This window comes from Semicossyphus pulcher, unplaced genomic scaffold (genome assembly GCF_022749685.1).
Source record: "Semicossyphus pulcher isolate SPU_LCO1_2020_fin unplaced genomic scaffold, fSemPul1.0.p SCAF_4, whole genome shotgun sequence".
Lineage (NCBI taxonomy): Eukaryota > Metazoa > Chordata > Actinopteri > Labriformes > Labridae > Semicossyphus > Semicossyphus pulcher.
In genome coordinates, this window is record NW_027211715.1 from 32,172,325 (window position 1) to 32,187,091 (window position 14,767).

Sequence of the window (14,767 nt, forward strand, 5' to 3'; positions counted from 1 at the left end):
TCCTTTGAGTGCAGAGTTTCACAGGAAACTGTCAGACGTGTCCATTCCTCTCTAATCCCATGTTTGGGATTATCCTGCACTGTTATGGAATGCTGTTTAACACACACACACACACACACACACACACACACACACACAAAATGCGTTGTCAGTTACTACTCATATGTAACTACACACTCTGTTAATTCAGGTGACAAACATACCGCCTGTCAAATGGCTCTGGATGTAAACCGTCTAGGTGAAACAGACGACGTTAGTCCCGCCTCCTCTCTCGAGAAGCTTGCAGCGGGTTTGGCTGATGTTTAAAGAATATTCTACAGAAGTATCAAAACACATGACAATGCACTGCATTTATTCAATATATAAATTAAGATTAAAGAAAAGATAAATACACTTTTATTTCCTTTTGGAGGTGCACTTAAAATCCCTCAGGGCGATGGTACCGCACAGAGGCTGCCAAAATCTGATGGTGATGAACTCATCGCTAAGAAATGCGGATGATGGTGAAAGACAACGCCACTCTGTTGTTCCTGCTTGGAAGTCTATCTGCTCGCAGAGGTGGTTATTAAGAATTTAAAGAGAAACTAAGACAAAATGTGCGACTAAAGCTACATGATCTTATTTCTGTTCTTATTTCACTTATGACCGGATCATCTCTTATTTCAAATAAGAGCTCTGGGTGTGAAAGTGCTGCTTTATCGGGGGTGGCTCTTGAAGCAGTGCACCAAAGTACAACAGAATCAGTTACATAACAAGTAAAAGAATGTGTCCATACTTTTATTTCGGCATTCGATCTTTGGCCAAGTATTACAAACTCAAACAAAGTCAAGATTGAGATCTGTGTAGGAGACAGAGGAAGTAACTCGTGACCTTTGCCAGTCTCTAACTTGTTGTGATTTTAACAAAGCTGTGTGTAATTAGGAATGTGATGAATCTGATGTTAAATATAGTCGTATGTAAACATGTACAGTACTGGGAGGTTATCTGGCCTCGGTCTATCAGTCATAGCCTCTTGGTCTTTCTGTAGTAGTAATTCCTACAGTATTTGCCTAATCTCAGAACAAGATGGCTGCAGATGATTGCCGGTGTATCAGGGAAGTAGTGGCCCTGATGGATGTGTGTCCCAAAAGACCAGCTGATAACGCCGCCGTGTGACGTACATGAGCGAGACCAGGCCCGAGCCCAGATGTGACGTGGCGCAGTAATGTGCTCGTGTGTGTATATGCACATGTCCACGTGAAGGTCTCGTATCTCAGCTGAGAGTGCAGGTCATTAATCTCATTATCAGAGGTATGAGGCGGGGCGGGCGGGCCGGAGCTGCGTCTGCTCCAATCCAAGGCTTCCCTCTGGCCCCCGCCAAAATAAGAGCACTTTTCTTCTTATTTTTCAGGCTTTAACATTCTTGTCTGGCAGCTGTGCAAGCATGTTGTGGAACAGAGCTGAGAACCTCTTAAGCTGGTAATGATCTGGAAAAGCCAGCTCTGCTCGAGCTGTGTAGCGGGGAAGACACGAAGCTGCAGCTTCTGCAAAACTGTGAGAATACAGTAACAAGTGTGTGCAGGCAGCTCAGGAGAGAGACAGACTCAGGTCCTGTTCATGGATTAGAAATTAATATTATATACATATATATATCACTATATGTAGTTTGTCTGAAATTTTAATGAAAGTTTAATTTTACAGTTATTTGTGTTAATTTTGTTCTTAACATAAAAAAATAAATCATACTCTAAAAGAACAAGAATAAATGATTAGCAAAAAAATAAATTGTGTTCAATCCAAAGACAAACAATCTGAATCCAGAAACCAGTAAAAATGACAAGATTTTCACCCAAAAACTACTTTTATTTTTTATTTTTCCTGAATGATTAAATCATATCAATGAAAAAAGTAAAGGTTAAAATACACGACATCATTTTGGATTTTATTTTTGGGGATTTTAACAAAGTTATTGAGGAAAAAGAAACTGAGGTATTTCCAGAAACGATAAGCGCAAAGTCTCCTGAGTTGAATAATCTATTAAGTAATCATTAGGATGCATTAAAGGCTGAAAATACAATCAGAAAATTCATAAAATAGCAAAATAATTTCTTTAGTTTGCTCCTTCATGTCAAACAGTCGACCATATTTGACGGAAAAAGGGAGTGTGGCCGTACTGCGGTCATTTTTTAATGTTAATGTGTTGTTAATATAAAACTAAAATTAACTTTATTGTTCCCCCAGGGGGAACATTTTCTTATGTTGGTATTTTTTTTATTTATTGGTTTATTCTCAGGGACAATGCACATTAATCAACATCACTGTAAAAGTGCCAGTGTTAGCTGTCAGAAGACATTGAAAAAAATGAACTGAACTGTTTAGAGCTCAGTTTTTATATGTTCAAAAATATGATTAAAGTCTGGCTTTATTGAACTCACGTCAAAGCAGCTTAGTGTTATTTTGCATGTGTGCTGGAGGCAGAAGGTTCTGTATGTTTAGTGCATTTGCCCTCCTGTGGACGCCTGTGTATGTGTGCGTCTGTGTGTGAAACCCCGGGGTTAATGGCATTAGCAGTCTGTGATTGGGGCTGATGACTTTCTGCGGCCGTAATAGCAGCTCCATTGAGTGTTTACTGTGAGCCGTTCCACATGTCAGCTGTAGTCAGGCAGGCAGAGACGGAGGACGGAGGACGGAGGGGCCGCAGCAGCCCCGGACGCTCAGAGCGAGGAGGGGAGACACAGAGGGGAGAGAGGGGAGGATGGAGGGGTGAGCTGGTTTAGAGGGAGGTCTGCCAGAAAACACCTTGCTCAAGTGTCCTCACGCAAGACATTTATTCACTCCATTTATTTGCAGATGCTCTTTAATAGGATCCAGGACGAGCAGATTTGAAGCAGAAGCTGTAAAGAGTTCATGGCCTGAAGCAGCACGTTGTCAGCCGTGGGTATGACAGTGGTGAGAGTGCACTGTGTGACCTATACAGGAGGCTTCTGAGTCAGCAGGCTGCCTCTGGTTTGTACCAGGGGTTTTCCCGCAGCCTCGCTGCGTTGGTTGCGCTCTATCAGTGCTCTTTCTCACTGAGGCATATGGAAAGGATTAAATATAATACAGTTTGAAAAAAAGCCACAGCTGAATGAAACCATGAAACTCCTACTGTTTTAAAGCAACACTCTCCTTTCTCAAGAAATATGCTTCTGCAGAATTTCTGAAGGATCGCTGCCTTTTCTTCTGTTTGATGAAATGATGTGTTTTTGTGCCTGCTGTTTGAAGACACTTTATTAAGATTAAAAGCAATTAATCAGATTTTATTTATATAAAATCCTTTTTCAATTAGTTTTTTTTTTTTAATTAGTTTCATAAACTTCACATTTAATGTTTACTTCATGTTTTATGGACATATTCTAACATCTTTAGATCCTCTTGGAAATTTCTTTTTGCCGTTTTTACTTGATTGGTGTGTTTTTTTTTGTATGATTAATTATATAAAATAAAATCCAGAAAGTAACGAAACAAAGGGGGAATTAAAATATGGAAATATAGCTGCTTTAATAAGTACCTGAGATGCATCAAGAAAATCTAAACTCTGTTTTTTTAAGAAATCAAAAATGTGGTCAAAATGTTCAGGAAAGAGAAACACCTTTACGGTGGTATGTCTTCATATTTTCCATAAATATTGTGATGTTTTCTTAAGTTTAATTGACAGATTGTTTAAGGTTGAAATAAGCGGATGTTTTATTAGTTAATTAGATATGTGACGGATCAAACCGGTGTCAAATTCAGCTGACACAGTCCTGCTCATGTATGCATTATATACACTACAGCACATTTCTAATAGATGGTATCGTCTTATTACCCGACCCTGCCTTAGTATCAGAAATGTCTTAGACAAAGAGATCAAGCTGTGCAAATGTTGCTGTTGAATCAGCTCATAACTAGATCTAAAAATGGAACTGATTACTTGTTTATGCAGCCACGTCAACCCGACAAATGTGGCGACAAAAGGCAAACCAAAATACAGATTTCATCAGACACTTAAAACGTCTCACGTCCTTTATACATGTTTTTCCAGCCTCTGAACATAACAGAGCGTTTGAACTCTGCTCACCAGGTTTCCCCCTGTGTGTGTCAGAGTATAACTCAGGTGAAGGGGTTGTGGGTGGCTGCAGGGGTCAGTGTCTGTCTCTGAGCTGGAGTCGAGTGCCGAGTGCGTGATGGGGGTCATCCTGTGGCCATGTGAACAGGAAGGTGCGGGTTCAGTGTGAAGGGCTGAACCTCTGAGCTGTTTATCAGATAGCTAATGAAGCAGAGCAATCCTGAGGGAGGGAGGGAGGAGGGGGAGCGGAGGGGGAAAGAGGGGAGAAAGAGGGTAAAAGGTAAAAGGAGGAGGGGGAGGAAGATGATGGGAGTTAAATGTGAGAATACTCAAAGTGAAGCCAGCGTTCTCCGCTCTTAGCAGCACGGAGCTGTCTCACATGATTTCACTGAGCTCTATCCCGTCGACTCTGAGCAGAAAAATACACACAATATTATTTATCCCATTTCCTGCTTTAGAATCAGCGGAGGCCGTATCACTCAGCTCCTGCGGTAAACATTTTCTCTGGCTGCGAGAGAAGCCGAGCCGCGTTCCCAGCTCCCATCATCGCAGCCATCCAGTTCACTGCCGGCCTCACATTCATCAGCGAGCTCTGCAGGACGAGGGAAAGCTTCATTACAAGTTCAAATAATCAGCCAGTCAGCGGATCAAAACAGTATTACGGTGTAAATGTCAGTGTTTGATAGTTCACTGGTTCCAGTGATAAATAATCCCGCTCACATCGAGGAGGGGAATTATTTAAAACAGCAGAAAGTGAACTCACCTCTGATTAAACTCCCAGGCTGGATCTATGGTCTGTTTTACTGTTCTCTCCAATATTATAGTGTAATGTGTCAGGCTGCTGCAAGTGATGCTTTCATTAATTTTTCATCACATTTTTGACTTAAAATTGTAATCTGGAAGATCTCAGCTTCGTTCCCTTTGGCGGCACCTATGGTGATAAATGGTAATTGCGGGAGCACACTGCAGATATCCAGACAGTGTCGCATGTGTGACGTCCCTAGGATTGCACTTTTTGTACCACGTTCCGACTTTTGGACTCATGGACTCTTTTCCTGCATGCAACCAAATTCCACTCAGATATGATTGTCCAATATTGCTCGTACTACAAATAAAAAGCAGAACACTTTAGACACAAAACATCTTGTCCCTTGCCTACAGATTCTGTAGTAATTTGCAGATAGCAGTGGGATAATTTTGGGCCATATAAGAATATTTACCTGATTCTTACAGCATTAGTTATATTATGATAATAAATGATTAAATAATGGCTCCACAATCATCACTTACACAATCCTATTGTAAACACTACTCCATATTCTCCTTACTCATTTCAGAACAATTGAGCTCAATGAATTGAAAGTCTGAAAAGGTAAGGTCTAAGGGCTGCAACTTTCAATTATTTTCTATATTATTTAAAGTTATAATCTCGAAGATCTCAGTTTCGTTCTCTTTGGCGGAACCTATGGTGATAAAAGGTAATTGCGGAAGCACACTTCCCAGATATCCAGTGCTGCATGTGTGACGTCCACGGTTGGCTCCGGTTGTAACTCTTGATTTTCCTGGCTGACGGTCGCTTTCCTTCTCAGACTGTTTGCTTCATCTGAGCGTCGAGTTTGTTTCTTCTTCTTTGGATTTTCACTTCTTGTTGAAGTTGTATCTGTAGTCATCCATCTTTTCTTTGTTTGTTCAGCCATAGTAGATTACTGTTTACTCGCAACACTTGCAGAGAGCGGAAAAGCAGCCGCTTAGCTCCACCTACCCTCTCTGGCAGACCAACCACTGCTGGCTGATGGAAAACGCGTCACTAACTGGGCGCTGCTTGTAATTTTTTATGCGAAAGTCGCCACAGACACCCAGTCTGTAATACTGCAAATGCAAAGGCTTTTATCAGTGGGCCATAGGCTCAATCACAATTGTGTTTCCTCATTCAGCGATAGATAGAGACGTATCAGACATTTATTTACATGAAAATCCTTAAGATTATTACTTTAATTGTTTTAACCAGAAAATGGGTGGGAAAAAATCTATAAATTGTTTATTTTGTCTTACCAAAATTCTTAACTGTCTGATTATTCAATTTACAATTATATAAAACATATATAAGCAACAAATATTTAAATTTTAGAAGCTGAAATATATTATCTAATATTTGCAGATTTCCTGCAAAATGCAAAGGCACAAAAGACGACTTCCATCCTGTAAAAAACACATAAAAAATTGACTCTACAAATGTTGTAAAAGGGAAGAAAATGCACTCAGCAAGTTTGTTACACATTCACAGTGTTTCCGTGACTAACACTGAACGTCAACATAACTTTTTGTTGGTTCATAAGAAATCCAACAGGCCCTCTAAAGCAATAAATTGACAGCAAGTCAGATGTGGTTTGTAAGATAATTCAATTCTCCTCAGTTTAACAGGCACAGAATGTGGAATCAATTGGAAACACAGACTCAGAAAGCGCTCTGCTTCGATTCGTTTGTTCCGCTGTCAGTCAAACACGAGGTGCTATTATTGGCTCGTGTAGCAGTGTGAGAATCTGGTGTGTTCATCAGGGGCCGTGGGGTGAGAGGTCAGGCTCAGGGGAGCCATTAGCGTTGAGCGGTCAGGTGACCCTGAACGATCCTGAGATAGGACGGCCTCGCCTCCCCGAGGAGGAGCATTCCATCACTGCTGGAGTGTGTTTTGTGTGTGTGTGTGTGTCTGAGTGTGTTTTAAAGCAGGCATGTGCTAATACAATACCACAATCTGCACGTACAGTACTTTGGTACACAAGAACGTCACAACGTAACTTTCTGATGGGGGTTTATTTTATTTTATTGTCTTCTCAGGACAAAATGTCACATGCTTTATTGTCAACTCTTGTCCCTAACATTACTTTTAAAAGTAACTTGTTACGTTACTGCGTTACCTACTGAGAAAAGTAACGCTTTAGATTACTTTGGGTTACCAATAATTAAAAAATACCCCTTTGCGACTCGTTCCACATGTGGGTTATCTTGTCAGGACAGCGTGTAGCCTACTGCACGTCTACCTTTGAATCCGCAGCCTAATAACAGGAATGACAGACGCAGTATAACCTTAACAGCTCTATGTTATGCTAACAGTCTGACAGTGAACTGGGCACACAGTAGTAGGCACAGTTGTTTCCATGACAACGATACAACACAGGCTCTTAGTCCCACCAGTGTTGCGGAGCTGTGTTTATCTGCAGATTCTTCTTCACATTTAAAGTCGAGCTCTTCACAGATGACGAGCACTTATCCCCCAGACACAGCTTACATTTCACCGTCATGTTGTTCTCGTCCCTTTCACCCAAACATTCACAATAATGTGAATATTTCCACAAAGTAAACTCTGAATTAGCTACGCATGCGCACTGACGCAGCTGTGTTTACCTTCTGCTGGTGCGCAGCTACCTGCCAAGAAGTAGGAGACAGAAGAAAAAGGGAAATTTGTTTTCAGTAACAGATTACTTGAATTGCAAAAATAACGTGTTACGTTACTCGTTACAACAAAAAAGTAATCTGGATACTCTAACTGATTACTTTGTAACGCGTTACGCCCAACACTGGTCCCTCGTTGGGCTTTTACATGCACAAGAGTGTAATTAAAACATACAGCTTTTAATACGATACATACAGGAGGAAATACACTGTGCTATTTTAGTGAGGTGTAACAAACTGTTAGGATTCCAGGAGCTGAGCACTTTTTACATTCATAGTTTTTGTGTGTGTGTGTCTGCTAAAGACACATGTATGAGTCATAATCTGCTAAATGTGTAAAGGGAGACAGCCAGACTCTGCTCCATCCAGCCGCATCACATAAAACATCCTGATGTGTCTGAAAGGAACATACTCAGAAACACACACTCACACTGTTGAAAACATTTCCAAGTAGAGCACATTAACGTCGCTGATGTGCTCCTCGGAGAGCGAGACAGGCAAAGTGTTTAAGTCACCTCAGTGAAGACGGAGAGGAAACCAACTCTGTAACTCAGAGGAGAGAAAGAAACTGTGCGAGGCGCGACACGTTTACAACAGAGCAGAGCAGAAGTAGTGGTCAACAGGGCGGCTGAAACTTTGCTGCAGATGTTGTTTTCTATGCAAAAGAGTTGATGCTCACCGAAAAGTTTGTGCGCACCTCTGCAATGTATCTCTTTTAGTCCATTACTTTAACCTTTCCCTCCTACAGTATATACACAGAACCATTGTTTCTAAAAGGTGCCCGAAAACGTGTCTTTCATTGGAACATTTCCTGGAGTCTTTGTAACCGCCTCACAACCAAAGCATTAGAACTGAAGCCAGACAGGAAGTGTTGACTCTTCTCTCTGCAGTTATGTGTTATGGTTATGAATTGTGGGCTCTTTGTTAAGATATTAAAGAGGTAACACAAAGGAGGAACAGGAAGCAGGCACGAGAAACGTCGACAGAGAGAGAGAGAGAGACAGGATGATTTTCAGACAGCAATAAGAACAGTAACAACTATGATAATAGACAATTACTATAGCATTGCCAATTAAAATAATGATAGCAATGAGTATAATGATGATGTAAGTATGACTGATAATAACAGTAATAACTGAAGCAGTTGGAGGTAAGCATGTCAACAGCAGCAGGCGGTCTGCCACAACGATCCAGAGGAACCTGCAAGACAAGGGCGCACAAAAACTCCCACAAAGATATATAATTAGTAACATGCATTAATATGACATGAACGCATACAGGTAGAGAGAGAGAGAAGAGGAAGCAGGAGCTACATGTCAAGTTGTAAGCCCGCTCATAAAGGTAGAGACGGCGTCTGCCTCCCGGACCTGATCTGGCAGATGATTCCAAAGGAGAGGGGCTCAATAATGTAAGGCCAGGGCCGTGCACGGACATTTTGGGGGCAGGGGCTCAAGTAAAGAAAAAGGGCACTAATTCCCGCCCTGATGTTATCACACCGCCGCCATCCATCATCACACATTATGTTGATAACATATGAACTTTTGTTACATCTGTGCATAGGGTTTTATGGTTTGTTTCCTGTATTTGGTCCTACTTTAAGTCCGTTTACGTTCTCACCAGAATCAAAACGGACCAAGACCCGTCTTTTCCAGGGGACCACGGTCCGGTTTTTTGCTCCTCACCAGAGTTTAATTCCGGCGTTCACACCACCTTAACGAACCGCACCAAGGGGACAAACGCTCCAGGGTTCGGTTCAGTCGGACTAAACATGGCTGGTGTGAACCTGCCCTCAGAGACTTTAGGTACCACAAGCAGGCCTGCATCCTGTGCGCACAAATTACCAGCTGGATAATAGATTTAAGATATGATTGTGTGAGACCCTAAAGAGCTCTGTAGGTGAGAAAAAGGATTTTAAATTCTAGATGTTACAGCGAGCCAGTGCAGAGAAGCTAACACAGGAGAGATACGACGCCTTTCCTAGTTCTTGTCAGTATCCATGCAGCAACATTTTATTCCAGCACATGTGTCTTTAGGGACTTATAAAGGCAGCCTAAAAATATGGAATCTCAATAATAATATAACACTTGTCTTTATGTGTCGCTGTGGATGTGAGCATCAGTCTGTCCGTCTGTCCCTGTGTCCCCCAGCGAGTCTCCCCTAATCATGCTCGACGTGGCAGAGGTCAGCCGCTCTGACCTGCTGGCTCTGGTTCACCATAAATATTATGGAGCCGCGCACAGACGCCCTCGCTGCCTGTTTAATATAGTGCAGGGTCCATTAAGGGACCCAGAATATCAGTTTTCACTGGGGTATATCGGCTAATAATAATACTGTCTGCACTGTGGAGTTAGAAACAGTGAACACAAGTCAGACTTGGATGCTGTTTAACTTCTCCTTAAACATTCTGAGCTGTTCCACCAGGACAACTATGTGCAAATCTGTTAACATGTAAAGGTGCATGTGCATTTATAGCCACGTGTGCAGTTTTGCGTGTGCCAGCAGCAAACTGGGCCCTTGGGAGGGCTCTGTCCTTCTTTCCCACGGTATCTGTCCCATGAGCCCTTGCGGTGACGTCAGCGCAGAGGTACAGGCGAATGCCCCGCTCAGAGGTCGCAGGTTCACTTCCTGTCTGTCAGGACAGACTCGGCAGCGTCCAGCGCGGAGTGCTGAACTGTCTTTATGATCTCTCAGTGGTTTAACCTCTCTGTCTCTGTCTCTCTGTGTCTTTCAGGCGATGTGGCTGATGCTGCAACAGGAGGAGCCAGAGGATTTCGTCATAGCGACGGGGGAGGTGCACAGCGTGAGGGAGTTTGTGGAGAAGGCCTTCAAACATGTGGGGAAGACCATAGTGTGAGTGCACAACAACATTCATATACGACAGAACAATCCTGCATTAACATTCATGTTCCAGTCTGAACTTAATCCCATCACACTGACTTTAAGGTCACAATGTGTATAATACCTGTTCATGTCCAGCATGCGTCCTGGTTGATCTGACCACAAGTGGACAACTCTACGTCTGTTCACAACTGACATTAAAATCCAGTATCCTCAGTGCGATGCATAGTTTAAATAAACTGTTACCCCTCGATCCCACAGGATCCGTCTCTGGCGCGTTCCGTCTGCGCCGCGGTTCTGGTCCGTCAGACGGCACGAGCCCTCGCCCACAGGAAGCGTGTCTGGTCCGCAGCACAGCGGAGCGCTGGCCCAAGCAGCGGGATTCGCGAGATCACATTATCGTGCGAGAATTGAGAAATCACGTGATAACACCAATGCTAACAGAGCAACACACAAACTACAGTTCAGTTTGCACATCCGAGGTTGATTATCTGCTCATTTGGAAATAATTTCGTGATTTTTGTGCTTCTACCATGGAGGAATACACTACTTAATTAAAGTGTTCTTTTTTCGAGATTTCAGTTTGTTGATCTTAAAATAAATGGAAAAAAACGTGAGTCTGTACCGGTGTGTACGTGGTGTTTTATTTTGAAATGACCGGATGCTGTATGCTGCTTTCGTGTTTGACTTCCTGTTTGGAACGATCTGCTCTGTTGAGCTTGACGCGTGTTTGAAGCGGCCTCCGTCAGAGACGGACCGTGGCGCGTGCTGTGGAATCACTATCATTGACTTGGGCGCAATCGACTCCGGAGGTCGCGCCGCACACAGAACGCGCCGGAGACGGATCCTGTGGAATCGAAGGGTTACGACCTGTTCATGGATAAATTGTCTCCCCTGCCTCCAGGTGCAGCCGTGCCCTCTTTTTGCGTCCCTGTATGATGTAGTCCAAATTCGTCATAAAACATATATGCAGTCTCCCTTACTAAATCAATTTAGGACACAAAATGTCCCGTATTTTTGTACACAGCCTCTTCTTTGATATGACATGAGAACTAATGACACAAAAAGAGTTTCACCACACACAGCAGAGAAGTATTAAACTAGACAAAAGTAATCAAATGAGCAATCTGTCACTCAAAGGAGAATAGGCTTTGAAAGGATGTGCTTCCCAGACCACCTCCAAACGTGGCCTGAGTGACTGGATCTCACTGTGTCCTTACAGGTATGATCAGATCACCCAGGACACGTGATAAAACCAGGTGTAAACAGAAATATTTAAGTCTCCTTTAAGCTTCCCCTTTCCTCCGATTCACCTCTCACTCACCTTCCTCTTGGAAGTCCCTGACATGTTGGTGAAGGTGTGTGTGTGAGATGTTTTGATGTCAGAAAAACAGGCAGGTGACGTGTTTTGTCTGCTTGAGGCTCTAAAGAAACAAACTGCGCAGGAAACAATCAGGGAGCTGGACGTACGGACAGCTGAACCTTCCAGCAGCTGTGGGAACATGTTGCTAAGATCTGTGTCTCTCCAGGTGGGATGGAAAGGATGAGAAGGAGGTCGGCCGATGCCAGGAGACCGGGGTGGCGCATGTGAAGGTGGACCCCAAATACTTCCGTCCGACTGAAGTGGTAAGTCTGGTTTCGTCCTGTGTTTCTGCGTGTGTAGAGGTGGTGTTTATTTTTATTGTATTTTAAAAACAAAAATATCCTTTTTTCTGTGTTATTTTTTATCTGATGTTTTAGGCAGTGAACGTACCTTTTTTTCAGAAGCCTTTGTGTCGGTTTATCTCTCATTTTTTGCTCTTTGTATAGTTTCTTAACACAGACAATATCAACAAACTCCACTTAGTCCTGCACAATTAAGGCAGCCTACTATAATACTGTGTAATCCATATACTTCTATATAATTCATGTTGCCCATATTTCCTGCTCCATACACCTGACCTTAACATGAATGTAACCTGTTTTCTCTGCATGTATCTGATCGCCGGTCATTGTGTCTGGGTCCATACACTTATCAGCTGTAACAGGAGCATTTGACAGCTTCAGGCTGCTTATTGTATGCTTTTAAACAGCTGGAAACGAGCCAGTCAGCCTCTTTAAGACTAACTGCATCCTGCCCGTTGGTGCTGAATGGGTGCTCGTTTCCAGGCAAACAACATTGAAATCTTTTAGTGAGGGTGAGGTAATTCTGCTGAATCAGAAACTTGTGATAGCGCTGGAGAAAATAATCTTTTTCTATGAGCTTTTGCTGCCTGTGTTTGTGTTCATCCTAGCTGCTAGCATCCAACCCAAAAAAGGGCCATCATATTGTCCCTCCATCTGTCTGTCGGTGTGAAGGGTCTCTGATATTCAGGAGGCCTTTCTCTCATCGCTATTGTGGCTGCTCCCCCAGGGAGGGTGTAAAGTTACCCCGGAGTGTTGTGGCCCAGATTAGCTTTCAGGTTCTCAGTTTAAAGCCAGCAGCGCCCCTCTGCTGAGCTTTGGCCCTGGCGAGATTATAGCTGAGATCCAGTTGAGTGATGGCGGAGGATTAGCGAGGAGGCCTCGCTGAATGACTGCTGAGCCGATGGAAACAGCGGTCACACACCTGGGCCGGTGTTCTTTGTGCGAGTCGCCTCAGTCATTCACAGTAATTAACCCTGAATCCATCCTGAGAACTACCGCAGAGGCCGGTCAGAGCCGATTGTGGTCCATCAGCAAAGAACTGTGCGGTATCTGTCACAAGAGCTTTTGTGATGCATCAGCAAATGGACATTAACATTTATATCACAGTATTTCTTTTCCTTGTGGCCGTATCAGTATTTTGTGGCATTACAAAATGAAACGGGACTCTACTTAAAACATGAATCTAGCTGTTTTCATGTACATATAAACAATTAACAATTATACTTAATATTATTTGGGACTTTAAAGTCTATTTTCTATTTCACAAAACAAAAATCCTCCCACTTTTACCACACTTGGTTCAGCAACAACAAACAGACTTGTGGGCTGCAGCTGGGTTTATTGTCATCTACCGTTTCGAACGGTGTTCAAAAGTATGTATAATCAGCGCGAGCAGCCCCGCGACGAGAACTCCTGTCGGCAAACGCACACGCTCGCAGCGTGTGCTCCGTGAACGGTCCGTTCAAGCACCGGACGAGGTTCCCCTAATAACAGACGCATCACATCACTGAAAAGCCGACTCACGTAACTGCACGTCTGACTCAATCATCCCGCCGACATCATATAGGACGGCTGCAGCTTTGCGCACATGTTTACAGGCAAGACACACACACACACTCTGCATGCAGAGCGTCAGGTCTCTGTGTGCTCTGCGGAAGAGATGCACCAGGTGTGATATCAGACGGACTTTTCCTGTAAGTTATGGAAAAGGTGCACGAAAACCAAAACGTGTGTCTTTATCTCGGTATTGGAAAATCTCTGTCGTGGCAGAACGTGACACCGGTGACGGTGTGAAACCGGTATACCGCCCGCCCCGACGCTAAACCCTACATGTGATGAAAGGATGCCGGTAAACATCCACTTACATTCTTGACAGCTTTAAAAGGTTTCACGATGCTCACGGAACAACACAAAAAAAGTTCCCCTAAAGATTTCCAGAGAAATCAAGTGATGCCAAATTTCCTGTTAATTCCTGTAGAGCTCTTAGATGTGATTAGAGATAAAATCTTTCTGTTACAGACCTTGTTCAGGCTTAACTCCTAAATATCAGGTTGAACCACTTTACTAGCATAGTACATTTTTCTTCCAGTTTTTGGGGTGATGAACGTGTGTGTCTCTGAGGAAACAGAAGGTTAGGATTTCAGGGATAACGAGAGGAACACGGTTCAGTTACAGTGATTCCTCTGCTCTGTCTCACTGTTTCTTTATTTCTGTGGCGCGGCTTAAAGAGACTGAGGAGTGTTTAACCTCTGACCTCTTCAGACAGGAAGTGACTGACACCGGGCTCACAGCTCAGCATTGTGGCTCCTGAGTGGAAATACCTGTCATCAAGTGTGTGTGTGTGTGTGTGCGTTAAGGATTCAGCTGACTCAGACCCTTTCAGTTTTTGCTGTTTAGGTGCAAGAAAGTTGGCTTCCATGTGGGGGCCTGTGTGTGTGTGTGTGTGTGTGTGTGTGTGTGTGTGTGTGTGTGTGTGTATGTGTGTGTGTGGCTGTATGCTGGAGGAGTGAGTCCTCGGGCTGTGTGCTAATATATATGTAATTCATCATTATCCCTGTCAGTGTGTGTGTCTGACATGAGCTCATTTATCTCCCCAGCCCCTTGGGACAGGAGTGAGCAGCCAGGGAGGGCGTGTGAGGGGGTTAAATATGCAGGTGTGCTTCACATGTGGCGCGAGTGTGTGTTTCTTTGTGTACATCTGTGCTCTTGTGTGCGATCGTTGGGGATACAAAGCCCCCGAGGCAGCAGGGG

General features: G+C 43.4%; 1 protein-coding gene across 1 annotated transcript in view; it reads left to right on the top strand.

The window, feature by feature from the left end:
• Positions 1-14,767, top strand: part of gmds (GDP-mannose 4,6-dehydratase) — a 188,682-nt gene that overhangs the window by 135,575 nt on the left and 38,340 nt on the right. Inside the window, exons 8-9 of the mRNA XM_069680042.1 lie at positions 10,245-10,363; positions 11,881-11,977. Coding sequence (XP_069536143.1) covers positions 10,245-10,363; positions 11,881-11,977 — 216 coding nt within the window. The remainder of the gene's footprint in view (positions 1-10,244; positions 10,364-11,880; positions 11,978-14,767) is intronic.